The sequence below is a fragment of the Protomyctophum parallelum genome (genome assembly GCF_964188405.1).
Source record: "Protomyctophum parallelum genome assembly, chromosome: 15".
NCBI lineage: Eukaryota > Metazoa > Chordata > Actinopteri > Myctophiformes > Myctophidae > Protomyctophum > Protomyctophum parallelum.
This window is the reverse complement of record NC_139710.1, coordinates 3444833-3462320: the sequence shown is the minus strand read 5'-3', so window position 1 is coordinate 3462320 and position 17488 is coordinate 3444833. Positions and strand designations below refer to the sequence as shown.

The following is a 17488-nucleotide window of genomic DNA, read 5'->3' as shown; positions in this document are numbered from 1 at the left end:
GATAACCCAGGTTAAAAAGGTTATCCTTGAAAATCAAAGAAAAGGTCCCGCACACTGTCAGAAACTTGCCAAAGATGTTGCTCTTTATTGTGTCAACGTTTCGGTCGATTAGACCTTCATCAGGACAGACAATGTCACTAGCCTTCTGAGGTGTGCATCAGCCTTTTGCTAAATAGATCAAAATGTTATTGTATTCGCATTAAAGGGACACTTCACCCTCTTTGCTAAAAAATATATGTTAATGACATTTAGGAGCTTTAGAACACTTTCCTGGGGGTCTTTATGTGTGTAATATGTGGTTTTAGATATTTTAGATTGTATCAGTGAGCCCAGTGTCTCTGATGTCATGGACACTGGGATCACTTACTTCCTGGACTACATGTGGTCTCAGTAAGACAGACCTCCCCTATCCACAAGGAGGAGCAGTGCACCAGTAGTATTATGGGAATTGTAGTCCAGGAAGGAAGTGAGACCAAATCTATATTCTGTATGTGTACCAAACCTGGCAATAGGATTCACGCTAACATAAGAGTAAAGGAGATGTGATTCAAGAGTGTTTCTTCTATAACTTGCAGCGACGGCTCCAGAAAATTGTGACTGTGGGTGCTATGGAGGGGCTGGCTATTTAGAGGGGGGGCTAATGAATCTTGGTTTACATAGAAGTCAGTCAATTTGGCTTGTTTGGAGGGGGGCTTAGGGGGGGCTAAGCCTCCACCAGAGGGGGCTAAAGCCCCCCCTTGCCCCCCCCTGGAGCCGTCCCTGATAACTTGTAGCCAAGTCCAGATCTTCTGACGTGGCAGAACAGGGTCATAGCGATACACATTCCCAAGACCTGTCAAAAGAGAGAGGAAGATGTGATGATAAAATGTTCTAACATGGTTGTTGTAGTAAAGGGCTCAAGACTCAAGTGGGCCTTTTACTTCATTTTAAAGATGTGACACGAACATCACACGATAACAATACAACTCAGTAGCCTACATGAATTGCTTCTACTTTCACACAAGCAATGTTGAAAAATGAAGTAGATGGGTTATCTCAGTTGAGATAGAAACTCTGAAGTAGTATTTTACCTAATATTAATTTACCAGTACTTAGAAAGTGAAGTAACTTTCCCTTGAACTATAAAAATACATACATACATTAAGAAGAATTCATAAACTGCAGTGGTAAGTAAGCATACCTCAATGATGCAGAGGACAATCACAGAAACCCCAGTATAGAGGAAGTTCTCCTCAAACCAGTTCTTCATTGTCTCCAAACAACCCTTAAATAGAGAGCATACAGAATTTGTTTTTATGTATTTATTTATATCAAATGGATATTGTTGGATTTGTGTATAATAGTGGTTCTGAGTTGATTTCAAATCAGGACCCACATTTTACACTGGCCATTAATCAGGGTGCATTAGACCTGGTGTTTTGTGTCCTATATACTGTATACCCTTTAAAACAAACAAGAGAGACTAACAACACAAGGTGAAGTCATTCTCTCAAGAACATTAAAGTGCCCATAGAAAAGAGCCACCACACGATGGTGATGTTACGGTACAATTTAATGTTTACCCTGAACTTTTGCCCTTACAAGTTCATATACATGAAACAATACATATTTAAAAGCAAAATGCCTGTGCTGTGTTGTAGACTACATTCACTGAAGAACAGTCTCTAGCTAAAAGGTGCTGACAAGGCAAGCTTTAATGTGGACAGGTACATATAGGCTACTGTATTGTGTCCACACTAAACTTTGTATGTTGACATGATGATCATAATATGGCTCCCAGACATCTCTAAAAGTGACCTGAGATATATCATGTCCTAAGATGTGTTGAGTTGGAATTGAGTGCACTCGCAACTCACAATTTATCCCCTTTACTATATATTAGTGACAAGAAATAGCATTAAATATTTCAGAGCTACTCTAAATGGGAATAATGGTACCAGTGTATAATATGTGTGACTTTGTTCTGCTTCTGGTTCCTGTAAGCCCAACCCCCAACCTGGACGACCAGTGTAATATTCATACCTGTTTCTTGTATCTGGGGCGTTCCTCACATGGATATGTAATGCAGCAAGATGAAGGCACTTTGTTACCCCAGTCAGTTACGTTATAGACTCCACAGCAGGTAAACTGTAACACAATGGTTGGGAACATCATTTAAAACTAGAAAGATTGAGCGCTATGCAATTGTCATCACTATATGCCATTCCACCCCTATTGTGACAGATTGTAGTTGGGTCATTTCTGATATTGTCCGTGGAGAGCGAAGGCCCGTTTCTGGGTAGATTTGGCATGTAACAAATTGAGCCCCCATGCCCCTTTCAAAAATGTGAGCAAAATCCGTAAGAGACCCAAATCCATATGGCCACCATTGCCTTAATTGCACTTAATTGCTATATAATTATGGCAACACTTTCTAAATTTCATTCTACTTTGAGTAGCATGTGACACGGGGTTTTCATGATTCTGAACCCATACCTCATCACATTTGTGATGACGGATATGGCTTAGCCCAATAAGGACAGTTTTTTGTGCAAAACTAATGCTTGGAATGGATTCACAATCATGAAAATCCCCTAGTTTAACACGTCACATGCTACTTAAAGCATGATGAAATTATAATTATTTTGCCATAATTATATAGGTCGTCAATGGTGGCCATATGGATTTGGGTCTCTTACAAATTTTGCGAGCAAAACGGAAGTATCAGAAATGACCCAACTATTATGTCATTTTAGACCGTAGACATTTAGACCTTGACCTTGACGGTGACCTTGTGCTTTGACCATTTTAACCGAAAAGTCAGTTCAGAGCTGCCTGCTGATCATTCTCACCAAGCGCTATAAAAATCTATTCATCCATCCATTCTCAATTTTGACTAGATTGCAACCTTGAGTTTTGATCTGCTTGGACCCAAATTTTATAAGACTAGACTGGTGCCCGGCTGTAGATCACCGAGTCGGTAACGATAGAAGTTGGAGATCCATGCCCCACCCGGCTATGCCAATGCCCGTTGTACCCGTGTCAGAGTACCCATTCTACCCATCTGTCTGTGTCCCTTTTATGTCCATATACTGTATGGTGATTTCTGTATCTGTCTCTCTGTGTCCCTTTATTCCTATGGAGTTCTGTGTCAGGCATGCCCAAATATGGAGTGTTGTGATGTCAGAACAGGCCAGCTCCATATATGGACGCTGGGCAGGGACCTGTCCAGAGCCCGGGCAGGGGCCTTTCGTGGTGGTTCTGGACAACTGTGGGTCGAAATGACCCGACACCGGGCACTGCACTCCCTGTGGTGCTGTGGAACGCGTATGTCGAATTGTTGGCGGTCGAACTGTTACGTTGAGTTACGTTACAGCCGTATGTGGTGCATTTATAGATAGATATAGGCAATTTCATCGTAAAAAATATCTACTGTAAATGCAGGTCATACCAAAATAACCATTAAAACAATATGTTGGTTCTTTATATAATAAAATAGCCTTTTACTGAATGACAAGCCCCTCTTTTGGAAGAAGGGGCCGTCTCATTTTGTAACTTGTGTGCAACTACAGTCCACAACATGTCCTGACCTTAACATGGATCATAAGATTGCAACTATACTTTATTATAATAGTTCTACGGTAATGGTACTTAATGTTAGTTTGTGTGCGAGAGCTATATATGAGGCCCCAGGAAAAATAGACTTGAAATTTGATTGTGTAAAAAAAAGATATATATAATTTAAAACCTAACCCTAATTTTAATAGATAAGTCCTAATAATTGTGACCAATCATCCCATTAAAAAACATCAACAGATGCCTATAGCACGTTAACAGTTTTGGGTGTGAGGTACATGAGATTAAAAAAAAACAAGGAGGAAGGGCGGACACCAATAGTGCAGAGGTGCTGAATTGCTGATTAGGTGCATGAGATAAGAGTACACACTGATGTCTTAAAGACTTCATAAGAGGTGTGGGACAGCACAGACAGTTCTTTTTTTTTTTTTTTAAGATATTTTTTTGCGGCTTACGCCTTTTTTTATTGATTTTTTAAGGGACAGACAGTAGGCTGACAGGAAACGGGAGAGAGATGGGGGGATGACATGCAGTAAAGGCCGTGTCGGGTCCGGGAGTCGAACCCGCGGCACACTGCGACTGGATTACCAGTCCGGTGCCCAGACCGTTACGCTACGGCCTGGGCCACAGACAGTTCTTTTAACATCTATTTTAAAACTTTGTCATCAGTAATCTCTACTTGCGTACGCTGTCTTTTTATGTGGTGTTGAGTGTAAATGCCCACTCCAATGCTCCGTCTTAAAGGGTCAAAGTTGAACTTTTCTCAACCTTCCTCCACAGTGGAGAAAGTAGCGGTTGCTCCTCTTCTCTCAATAGAAGACTTTGCATTGAACTTTGCCACATTCTCAGAACATGGCAGTGAAACGACACTATTAGTATTGAGAAATTATAAATGCACACGTAGATCACTCACTGTGTTCTGAACCACATCCCAGTCACTCAAAGCAGCTGTCGAATTCCCTTCCTTGGTTTTGTCCAAGCTGGCCTGGAGGTCTTTTTTCACCATGTCACCAATCTAAACAATGACATTACTTTTACATTTGTTTCCTCAGTTTACGAAGTTGACCCATCCTTTAAAAACAATCACATTATAATAATCCTATAATAATTTGTATACTGTACATTGTGTCTTACCTCAGTTTCGTAGACCAGGAGGAGGCAGGCTGCAATCAGCTCCACTACCATCAGAATGAACAGCAGAAGGAAAAACTGTAAAGAGATTCCATTCTGTCAGTATCATTTGATGTGTAATGTAAGATATAACACTTTGTTATTAGGAATACTGTTAGGATAGCCATGTAGGATGTGATTACAATCGGCATACTGTCTAGAATAAACATATACAGGTTTCCGCGTGATCCTATCCTTCTATCCATATAGATAAATAAATGTGTTCTTTCATATCTGTTGTAGCAATACCGTCAGGAGGAGGCACCGGTTTTCTTTCAGGGCTCCCAGGAAACCCAGGAAGGACACGCAGGAGATGATGATGCCGCAGATGAGCAACATGTTGGGTACACTGAGTTGAGCAAGGGTGGGGATGAGAGCGGACATCTTTAACTGCATCGTCATGTACACACCGAAGGCCAGCACTGCTATGCCACACATCTGTGGAAAAAATAGATTATGATGTCTTAGTAGTAGTGCCATCATAGACTGTCAGGATGAGTGGATGACATAGGCAAGCCCTTATGAATAAATATAAATAACATGTATTCACAGGTGTGATTTACATATATAGCTCATGATGTTCCTCTGTCTCAACCTCTATGGTCTCAACCCTAACCTAACCATAACCACAAGCACGGAGCAGCGCATGTTCGCCAACCTTAACGCATGTTTGTCAACCTTAATCCGGTCGCCAACCTTACCGCTTGTTCGCCAACCTTAATCCGATCGTTTTCCACATGTCGGACCAATGCCTGGTCGGAAAAGCGTACGGACCCCATCTTCGTTCCTACTCTCACCTATGGTCATGAAGTGTGGGTCATGACCGAAAGAATAAGGTCGCAAATACAAGCGGCCAAAATTAGTTTTCTCTTACGAGTGGCTGGCATCTCCCTTAGAGATAGGGTGAGAAGTTCAGTGACACGAGAGAGACTCGGAGTAGAGTCGCTGCTTCTTCGCCTGGAAAGGAGCCAGCTTAGGTGGTTCGGGCATCTGGTTAGGGTGCCTCTCGGGCATCTCCCTAGGGAGATCCTCGATGCATGTCCCACTGGGAGGAGACCCCGGGGCAGACCAAGACGCAGTTGGGGGAAATACATCGACTCACTGGCCTTGGAACGTCTCGGGATCCCCCAGGAGGAAGTCACTAATGTTGCTCTGGAGAGGGAAGTCTGGAGCACTCTGGTGGAGCTGTTGCCCCCGTGACCCGACTACGGATAAGTGGTGGATGGATGGATGGATGGATGGTATGCGGTCAGGCTTAGGCTTGGCTCAGGGAAGAGGACGCCCCTGCCATGCATAGTCCTCCATGGCACCGTTGGAGGTGCGACAAAGAAAGCAGGAAGACCATCCTTCTGTATTAAATAATGCACAACTGATTTTAATAATACAGGGCTACTCTGTTTTGAATATCATTCAAGAAGACGTCCAGAAGGTGTAGTACCCGATCATTTTAGATAAGTAACCTTCAGTTTGAGAAAATAAATGGCAATGTAGGTTGCTATAGGGTCAAGGGTGTGTCACAAATTATTTGGTTCTGCAATTTAGGCTTTAAAAAGATTAGCGCTCAACATGTACATAAACATCAAAGCGTAGGTATAGCCATAAAATTGTCACACAGTGTGTGTGTGTGTGTGTGTGTGTGTGTGTGTGTGTGTGTGTGTGTGTGTGTGTGTGTGTGTGTGTGTGTGTGTGTGTGTGTGTGTGTTTAAATCCATGTTCCGACTTCTGGGCTATCACATGAAAACTTGTTCATACATCCATTCCATACAGTATGTGTAGAGAACACTAAATGTGAGCTAGATAACAGAAGGCGGTAGTACATACAAAACACAGGAAGTTGACCACACACATGGTGTACTGCAGGCACTTGAGGCAATTCTGGGCCATTGTTCAAATCCTCTCATCAAACCTAGGGGACGACATTAAACAATGTTATTAAACATTATGGAAAAATGTCCTGGTTAGTCAAACTTTGGATTTCCCCTCTATCCATCTGGGGTGGTGTCACTGTCACAAGGAAGTGATGAGTATGCTGCTGTCTCATTTCCTGTGTGATATGTTGTGTTTCCTCTGCATTTAAACTATTTCACGGTAAGATTAGTTACTTAAATAAGTGCAGTTGTGATAAAAAAATTAATAATCAAGGGATATTATCAATTACAATAAATTACTTGAAATGTACTGTTATTTAAAAATAAAAATAGGAGCTGAAAATCCTCTCTAACGCTTAACCATTTATAATTTATATACAGCAGTTTAGCCATTCATATTAACTTATCAAAGTGAATGTTAGATGTTATCAAAACAATAATCATGTTTAAAACTTTTGACTGTTTTTTGGGGGGTTTTCTTTTTTAACTTCTTTAATACAACTTGATTGAATGTAATAATCCCCCTTAGGGAAAAGATATCAATACAGAAAGTTAACAACAGCAATTATTTACACAACAATAATTCTTCTTTTCAAATACTTCTAAATCATTTCTTTCCCTTTTCAAAAGAGCCAGTTGTCTTTATACAATTTCCAATTATAAACACTACAATAGAGGACTCTGATATTAAAGTTTCATGTCTCACCTGGTTTGGTTGAATTGTAGGCTACCCTCTATTTCTTGAGAAATGAAGACCACTTGTACTCTAGTGTGCACCTTGGTGTTGTCTGAACTTTACATTCTCATGGTGCTGCTTAGCATTACCAAAAATAGGCTGGGGCTTTAGCCACCCTTTTCACTTCCTTATTATTTCAGAACAGCATGAAACATCGACGGCCGAAAGTGTACTATGAACTTTACATTCTCATGGTGCTGCTTAGCATTACCAAAAATAGGCTGGGGCTTTAGCCACCCTTTTCACTTCCTTATTATTTCAGAACAGCATGAAACATCGACGGCCGAAAGTGTACTGCAGAACACACAAAAATAACACCACTAGGGCAAAAAAGGAAGAACAAGAATCATGTATGTGACGAGCTGCTTTTATATTTAGACACCAAATTGTTTTGCACACAGTACAGTGGAAAATATGAGAATTGCACAAACCAATAACAAAAAAAACAAAGGTTCAAGGTATTTATTAGTCATACACATTACACATAATTATAATACAGCTGTATCCGAATTAAAGGCGGAATTCTTCTTGTACTTAAAGCTTCCTCAACAGTGAATAACGGTAAAATAATAGAATACAATACTACAAAGGGGTGCTCAGTGGAGCTCAAATCTCTGCCAGAGCTCCTCCATCCATGTGGTTGTGCATGTTGATGATATTGTTTTGGCATTGTGTTTGTGTATGAAAAGGCACAGGGAAAGGTGGATATCAGATGAAAACCATCTCAATATTTTGTGTCAATTAAGCTTGTACAGGGCCAGACTAGGCACACAAAATACCTGTCCATATTGACAGTAGTCATTGTAGTTAAAGCAGGAAGCCAAAGCGTGGCAGTGACAAACACCAGCACTCACTTTTACGAGCTCTGATTTATTTCATGATGCGCAGCAGCAACCTGGACGTTTTTGGCTGGAGCCTTCTCCAGTGTGATTAAAGCATGGCAACCAGCTGAGTCAGTCTCTGAAAGTAATTAAAAAAGTGTGGTTGCCCTGACGCAAATTGTGGGTTTTGCAGCTACTCGAAACCAGAATCTGTGGACAAAATAGTGTTTCTATGTAGGTAGTACGATATTCGGTTCAACATGGGGGGGGGGGGGGGGGGGGGGGGCAGGGGCCGACGACAGGGAGGCCCAGATAACAGTGAAGTGCCAATGAAGCAGTAGGCCTAAGGACTTTTAAGACCTTTTAATACATAAATAATACAGTAAAGCGAAAAAAAGACTGCATGAAAGGTAATAAACAAACTATACAAAAACTGGTCAAACATTGGCCAAATTGTCAAATAATGTAAGAAAGAGGCAAACATTGTGACACTATATTTATCTGTGGAACAGAGTCAAACTAAATAATGCCCCAACTCCTACATTCCAAGTGCCTATCAGAGTGGGGGGGTCCCCATGCAGTTCAAATATGAGGATCGCAGCCTGAAGAGGTTGAGAACCGCACTGGCTTGCAAGACAAGCCAGTGCGTTAATGACATCCACAATCCTTCAGCATTCATTCAGTCACATTGTGCAAACCTGTGTGTGTGTGTGTGTGTGTGTGTGTGTGTGTGTGTGTGTGTGTGTGTGTGTGTGTGTGTGTGTGTGTGTGTGTGTGTGTGTGTGTGTGTGTGTGTGTGTGTGTGTGTGTGTGTGGCACTGTAAAAGAAGGTGATGTATTGGTCCAGTGAATCATGATGTGGTTACTGAGTAGAATTATATTTTCTGGCTTGACAACAGCAGCCATGAACATTAGAGCACAGGTATAATTCAAAAATGCAAGGGCATTTTCCCCGGCCCTTTTTAACAAATGGGTTAATACTAAAAGACAAAACATATTGCCAAGATTATTGTTGTTAAATTAAAATCTGCCATTAAATTCACAGAGAAGAAGAAGAAGACAAGTTTAGATATATCCCCCAAAATGTGTCACGTCACCACAGATTAGCAGATATTCAGAGATGTGAGAGAATTCTTTCAGTCCACATTTTCACTGGTAGCCAAGTCCATTTCGACTAAAGTGGCAAAACACGGGGACGGTGAAACACATACAAAGGAACTGTGAATAAAGACAAAGAGGACATTTACCAAATATATAATAGAACTATAAATAGCAAATATCTGCAAATGAGTTTTAATGCAAATAACAGGATATATATGTACCAGTACCTGCAGCATAAACAGAGAGACAACACCTGCACCGGTGCTGAGGAAGTTTCTGGCAAACCAGTTCCTAAGTTTGAGATGACATCCCTGAAACAAAAAAATAATCTCTTCAAATGGACTGGTAAATACTTACAGTAAGTATAGTAATTGGAAAGGAATAGGTGAATAATGTTCTTGACAGTTTCAAAAATACAATTGTATTAAAATATATACTGTATATTATTATGGAGATAAAGGTGTTTAGTCCACAATCCAAGCCAGAAATATAGTAGTCATGATTGAGCATTAATTTATTTTGTACCCGTTTTACTCCCGATTTAGTCTACTTGTGACTGCTGCTGTACCCTACTGGCTCACCTGCCAGTGAAGAGTCATTCAGTTTTTTTCGTATTCAAATGTCCTTTTATAGTGTGTTAGTAGTATAGTCTTAACGTCTTAATGCTGTTTTGTGAAAATAACTGAATATCTTTCTTGTGGAATTGTGCTATACAAATAAACTTGCCTTTCCATGCTTATAAGAACATAACTTAGGTTATACTTCTATAACTAGGCCTACCTCTTGCCAGTTGGTGTGGTTGAAAGCTTGACATGGGTCTTCAGTACAGCAGGATATTGGGGCCTTCCCGTCCCAGTCAGACTCACCATGGACTCCACAGCACTGAAACTGTAAATATGACAAAACTGATTCAACTAAACTGTAAAATACAGTTTTGTTGTTGTTATTATTCTATATATTTTTAATTTGTTCTGTATTTATGGACATTTCCTGATGTTTCTTCGAAGATTTTGTTTTGTATTTGTGCTGCCATGGGGTTGTGGGGGGAAAATATATGTGAAGAATGGCTTTGAAATTACTGTGTTGTTGTAAAGAATATTGAAAAACACCCTAGACCCTGTGAGGAAACCCACACACTGAACAGGAATGCAAGCCAGAGTCAGCTACATTTCCGTGGATAAATAAAGAATAGCTATACGAAGAAAAAAGTAGGAGTAGCAGTAACATTAACAGTGAGTGCATTTATGGTCAATAAGCTAAAAAGTCTCAGGGGTCATGCTGGCTTGTGGTGGACATTTTGTCAAATTTCAGTTTCTTTGACATGGACATACAAATGAGCGGACAATTATATTACCAGAAACACATAAAGAGCAATAGCCTTAAATAAATTACTTTTACAGGTCTCTAACTCTGAGGGTGCACACATGGGACCAGATGGGACTGTATTTTTGCACTCTCAAGAGTTGTGGGGGTCATAGAAAATTAAAGGTTAGAGAACCACTGTCTTAATGTGCCATAGTGTCATAGTAAATCAGTGTCATAATTATTCTGAAGAAAACCCGGAGACTGACAGTCACGGGGCAACCCGTGCCCTATACACATACACATTGATGGAGAACAATGCACACCGAAACGACACAGTTGCATCCAATTAACTAACTTTGCCGGCCGGCTTGGAAAACTGTGTTAATGGACATGAGTGCATATTTTTATTATTGTAGAATTGTAAAAGAGAACTTTGCAAATATTGTCACAGCATATATGTTTGGTGTAATTTGTGTTTAAGATGATGATTGTTTGGCACATGGCTCTCCTGCAGTAGGCTACTGGTGTGATCCTCTTGACTGAGTGGAGGAAGGTACCAAGTGCTATAGAGCAGGAGGGGTGTCTGTCTGGGTTACAAGAGCTCTTGTGTTATGTTTTCTATTTAGCTTGATGTTGTGGTGCATCGCTGCGCATGTAATGTATTTGAATTGGTTTAGTAAACCTAGGTAATTGTGTAAGTTAACTCATGGGCCGTAGTTAGCCATGATGTTGAGTTAAATGTGTTACCAATTACAGAACTGTTCACCGTAACAAATTCCTAACATGTTTTACATGTATGGCAATAAAGGCTTCTGATTCTGATTCTGGTATTGTCTTGCCTAGTATAAGATGGAGGCTGCAGGGGCAGTGAGTCAGTTCAGTTCATGGGCTTGATGCAACTAGAAGTTAACACCCAGGGAGAGCTGCTATAGGGGGCCCTTGATGGAAGGGTTTTAGCCTAATAGAGTTTCTCAAGTCCTGGTTTTGGTTTCCTATTTACTTTCAAGTAATTTTCTGTCTTTTGTACGTTTAGTCTTCAGTGTTTCTTTGGTTTGTCAGGCCTGTGTGTCCACTGTAAACGCACTGCAACCGGGGGAAATAAAACACCCTAAAAGGGATTTTTGGACTTTTTGGAGCCTTGGCCACTCGGCCAACTTTACACTGACATTAAGTAAATGGGTCTTATGATGAAAATGTAGAAAAGAAAACCATGCCACAGACGAGGCCAAGTCTAGCCAAGGACACATTTGTCTATGTACGGACTAATGGACACATTGATGACCCCTGGGTATTCTTGCTGAAGACTTACTACGAATTGAACAGCATCAAAATCATCTTTGACGGTCATGTTGCCTTCTGGAGTGGAGAGCTTGTAGGTCTCCAAGCTTCGCATCAGGTCTTTTTCAAAGAATGTGTCAATCTGTACCACGTAAGTGCAAATCAGTACAAGTTACAACTGCCATTACAAATGCATTACAGTATTATGAACTGGGGGGAAAAAGTGTACTCACCACACAAGACAAACCTTTTTAAACTGAATATCTACTGTGCATGGTATAGAATTAGAAAGCTAAAGTGAGCCAATAGGGGGCAGCATACTACTACTGTACTCTTATGCTCACTAATAAAATATGTATTATTTGTGTTAGCTATGTAGCTCATGTTTTCTATAATACTTTTCACTGGCACTTTGAAATCAACATATTTACTAAATGTATTTTTTAGCATTGTACACTGTACACTCACTGTTTGATACATTGGGTTATTAAATGTGTTTTGATGAATATATAAAAAAAGGAAAATGCATGGCTCCATGATACTGTACCTCTCTGTCATACACCAGGAATACACAGGCCATGGCCAACTCCACTAGCATCAGAATGAACAGCAGCACAAAGAACTGTAATCACACAAATCATATACTTTATGCACAACACTGGATGTTCACACTATCTTTGTGTGTGAAATACTATAAACTAGCCTTGCCTTACTAATACACTTTAATTTAGCACCACAATTTACAATTTACACAATTTAGGCATTTAGCAGACGCTCTTAATCCAGAGCGACTTACATTAAGCAAGAACAAAAAGCATGGGAATACATCACATAAAAGCATTTATCATGAAACATGCGTAAGCTAAGAAAGTAACAGTGGAATATCTATATAATGAAACTATACATATAAACTATACATATATACTACTATGCTATACATATGTACTATGGCGTGCTATGACTACATACAATGCAATTATAGTGCTATCTACATAACATGCTATAAATCTGTATCAAATGCTATCTAAGTCTACAGAAATGCTATCTAAGGGGGTAGGGTAAGTGCTATGGGCCATGATGGAGTCTGAAAAGGTGGGTTTTCAGACTACGGCGGAAGATTGGGAGTGATGCTGCAGTTCTGACTGCAATGGGACCTTTCATATCATGCTTATAGTCTACAATGTAGACTATGCATGTTACAGATAGGATGTAGAGTCTACAACTCTACATCCTATGTGTAACATGCCAAGGTGTTTTTACGTAATACAGAAATACAACGCAAAGACGAGGTGCGATAAATGTTAAATAGATGTCACTGTAAATGAGAGGGCATGGTGGGGTTGGGATAAGCCCCAGCAGGGACCCTTGGTTTTAAATTGGCTTTGGTGTGATTAACTCCACAAGATGTTAATCACAGGAGATTTATTTGGTGCAAATACATCCCCACCCATCTGGCATGTAAGCAGACCAGAATATATGATGTGTATTCCTTTGTGTTCAGTTTGTTCTAGACTAGTGTTCTTCGGCAGGGGTGGTAGAGCCCCCCAGAGAAGTTATGAGGGGGCGGTAGAAGCAATATTATATTTTTTGGATGAGACTGGCCATGATACTGACATGATACTGTCATGATGATACGGACATGGGACCTGCATATTGGTTATAGGGGGCCAAAAATGGTTGAGAAACACTGCTCGATTTTAACAATTGATTATACCACTCCTAAGCATATTTTGAGTAGAAACCCCTTTAGATAATTTTTCTTTATATGTTGAGTGAGTTCAATAAACGTACAGTGATGAGCATGCAACGGTTCTCCTTCAGTGCTCCCAGGACTCCCAGGTAACAGACACAGGTGACGATGGTCCCTGTTACCACCAGGGTGTTGGCAGGGTAGATAGGCCAGAAGGAGGTGATCACTGAACCATATTTAGAGTGCATCATCTGGAACTCTCCAAACGCCACTATAAATGCACCACACAGCTACCGCACATGGGAGATAAGAGATAACTTTTATCACATATATGACATATTGGGTATTTCAACGGACATTATCCTATAGAGAAGGAAATAAATAAATCTAAAATAGAAATTGCGACAACGTATGAATTAGGCTATAGTCACCCAGCAAATGAAGTTGAGGAGAATCATCATGCTCTTCCAGCAGTCTACACAGGAGCGATTCATTCTTCCTTAACGGTGATCTTCCTCCGTTAAGACCTATACAATTGAAATAAGAAGGGATGGTTTCAAATTCAACATTGTGCATATTTGCCTAAAGACATGCAGAACTGCTATATAACAGCATTTCACTGCCAATTCTGGAATCTAACAAAAAGAAAAATTAAAAGTAGCATTTTGGAGATTTTCATTCATGACAATGACTATATCTACTTTGGCCATTATAAAAAACACTGCATCAATAGTTTTGCGCCTGAATATGAATTCAGGGGAAAAAACTGTGATATGACATTCATACTTTTCATTGTAACAAAGCTTATTTGGGATGCATAGCAAGTGTTACCTACATTTGTATTCATCTTTAGGGCCCCAAATTACACCTTAGAAAGAGTGTCTATTTCACTCATTTATTTTATTTTTTATTTCTTTCTTTGACTGGGAAGTCATATTTTGACGGCAGTAACTGCCTGTCACAATTTCATCCCCCTCCGTATCGAAGTATTGGACAGTATTAAATCCTTAGGGACCCAAATTGCACCTTAGAAAGCATGAGTGTCTATTTCAAACAAAGTGTGTTTTACCCTAGAAAGCACCCTCCCTATCTAATTATTGGACAGTATTATGATGTTGATATTCATATTGTTCTTCCTTAGGGCCCCAAATCACACCTTAGAAAGCATGAGTGTCTATCTCAAACACAAAGTGTTTTTTTGACTGGGGGGGGGGGGGGTCATAATTTCACCCCCCTCCTCCGTATCGAAGTATTGGACAGTATTAAGATGTTTATATTAATTTTGTATTCATCTTTATGGCCCCAAATCATACCCTAGAAAGCGTCTATTTCATATGTGTCTTATTTCAAACATAAAGTGTTTTAGGTATTATAATACTTGACATTAATAAGTCAGTCAGTATAATAAGCTTTATAATGTGTTATCCAGGAGTCTTGCCCTTGCCTCCTGAGAGCTTTTGAGAACCTGAGAAGTTTGCTTAGACATCCAATGGCTGGGGTCTGCGACCCCTGGAGTTCAGAGGCCCCTGGGCCCTATTGGCCTGCTCTGTAATCCAGCCCTGTAAGTGGACTGTGTTTGCACGACAACACTGTTTGATATGACAACACTGCCTGAGCCTGCATCTACTGTCATAATGTAGCCCCTTGACATTTAGACATGTCTGTTATTCCTTATTATCACATTTAAAATGACTTTCGTAGATTTTCGGAGAAGCTGTATTTTCACAAGAAAATAAAGCTTCTCAGCATGCATGAACTCAAATGTAAGCCAGGTTATTGTCTTTGTGAAACGTTATCTTTGGGTTTCATGGTAGCAAAAAAGCAGAATAGATGCAACACAGTCAACACAGTACGTGTGAGAGCCTAAAGTAAATAATTTTTAGTCATATGAATTTGTCTAAGCAATTTTTTTCTTCTCATAACTTTCTTTTCATAACTTCTATACCTAACCATAAATATTATATTACAAATATATTTGTTTCTAAGCATACACATGCCTATACAATTCATCCCAAAGATGCATAGTTTATCTTCAGATCATGAGCAACGTATTTCTTATAACAATATATAAAACAACTATGCAACCCATTACCCAGACTCTTGTTTTTATTTCACTTCATGAATAGTTCAATGATTTTTAGCGAAAACCGGTGGTATAAAAACAATTCAGTATAATAGCTGAATACCAGAATTCTATTTTATTTTACAAACTATCCTTGATAACTATCGCAGTATAAGACTTACCTTATCAACAAGTCTGCAGTAATATTAACTCCCAGGTGCCACTGATTATATACAGAGGCTAGTGCTATAGATGTAGTGTTAGCTACAAGCAGGAAAAGGCATAAGGGCACAGTGGCAGGATCTGCCTCAAAATACTGTAGTCTATACTAGAGACATTTCTATTTGTTTATTTACACAACTGACAACAAGGAGAACTATGGGAGTGGCACCCACATTACTTAACATGAACCCTAGCATCCCTGCATGTGCATGTCAATAGGCTATACAAGCCTAGAGATGTAGAGAGTTTGTAGATCTGCTATTTTTGGCAAAGAGATTTGGTTGTGCAGCCCCCCAAGGGGCATACAGAGAAGTTTGGGGGGCACTGGAAGCAATACCGTACTTTTTAAAGGTGCTCTTGAGTCTTGGGAGGGGGGCACGGCAGTTTAATATAGCCTATACAAGTGCACATATTCTCTTAATTTCATCCTAGACTTCTTTTCATTAACTCTGCATTCAAATGCATGGTTTCTTGAATTGTGTGTAGTTGCACATGCAGCACAGGCCCCTGTCACAGTGGTGTGGGACTGGGATGTCAGGCCCTGTCACAGGGCCGTAACATATTACCATGGTAACATGACAGATAGGGCCTGTGGCAGGGCTATGACATTCAGTGCTGTGAGAGGGGGCTGATGTGACAGAGCATCCATTTACAACTCTTATTAGGGAAAGTTTTGGACCAATCTGGAATATAAATGCTTACCAATAGCTTTCTTCATACATGTTCATAAAGGTCTATCTATCTATCTCCTCTGAATTTGTTCCCACCCAACTCCTTTGGGATACTTTGTGACAGGTGCTGAAAGTTGGGGTACCATTCACAACATATGCAGTAATGCAGACACAATTTTCACATTTTAATTCTGGTTAAAGTAGCATGTGACAGGTCAAACTATGGTTTTTTCATGATTCTGAATCCATTGCAAGCATTTGTTTTGCACGAAAAACACTCCTTGGGCTAAAAACAGCCATAGCCACTTTTCCAAATGTGATGATCACATTTGTGATGATGGCTATGGCCGTTTTTAAACTTTTATTAAGGTTAATTCTTTTAATTGGGTGTGGGGGCGGAAAAGGGTAGCCTGGGTTCCAGCCTGATTCGCTGCGTTTGGTGGATTTTTTTGTCACTCGCTACAAAACAAATCCCCGGAACGCACCGAATCAGGCTGGAAACCAGGCTACGGAAAGAGACCTGGATATTGGATAAGGGGCAGCCTACTGGCCCAAAAATTGAGAAACACTGGTGTAGATAATAGATATAGACCCTATATGATACATATTGACCCCAATCACCCCATGCATCAATTACATAAAGTGAGTGGTTCCCAAACTTTCCATGCCAGATAGCCATAGCCTCCATGTGCCGTTTTGTGTTTGGTACATTCCAACAGGTTGCTGTTGATTGCATGTGGCCAGTAGTGGTCTTCTGATACAAACAGCACCCACAATGCACCCGTCTTGAAGACATGTAAATGCATCTACAGTATATAGCCTATTCCATGAAGCCAGTTTAAGAGATAAGCACCAAAATATTTGGACAAATATAATCTGTTAGGTTTGTCCACTCTCAAAGCAGACAAGTCAAGTAAGTGGCATAAAACTGTCAGCACAATAATGACACTAGTATCAGTTTTCACACTTTACTGATGTAAAGGCAAAAATATGACATACATAATGTAGA

The 17488-nt window shown here is 40.1% G+C and overlaps 2 protein-coding genes across 2 annotated transcripts; both read right to left on the bottom strand.

The window, feature by feature from the left end:
- Positions 1-703: 703 nt before the first annotated feature.
- Positions 704-7476, bottom strand: LOC310872263 (leukocyte surface antigen CD53-like). The gene is made up of 8 exons (XM_083784026.1): positions 7300-7476; positions 6547-6631; positions 4975-5163; positions 4690-4764; positions 4469-4570; positions 2023-2127; positions 1181-1264; positions 704-832 (listed from the first exon to the last, which is right to left on the bottom strand). Exons 2-8 carry the CDS (start codon positions 6607-6609, stop codon positions 725-727), a joined length of 726 nt encoding a protein of 241 aa, XP_083640152.1. The 5' UTR covers positions 6610-6631; positions 7300-7476; the 3' UTR covers positions 704-724.
- A 1321-nt stretch (positions 7477-8797) lies between these two features.
- On the bottom strand, positions 8798-15900 carry LOC310872271 (leukocyte surface antigen CD53-like). Its single transcript, XM_083784034.1, has 8 exons — positions 15769-15900; positions 13956-14051; positions 13626-13814; positions 12382-12456; positions 11866-11976; positions 10032-10139; positions 9479-9562; positions 8798-9368 (listed from the first exon to the last, which is right to left on the bottom strand). Exons 2-8 carry the CDS (start codon positions 14016-14018, stop codon positions 9300-9302), a joined length of 699 nt encoding a protein of 232 aa, XP_083640160.1. The 5' UTR covers positions 14019-14051; positions 15769-15900; the 3' UTR covers positions 8798-9299.
- Positions 15901-17488: the final 1588 nt, after the last annotated feature.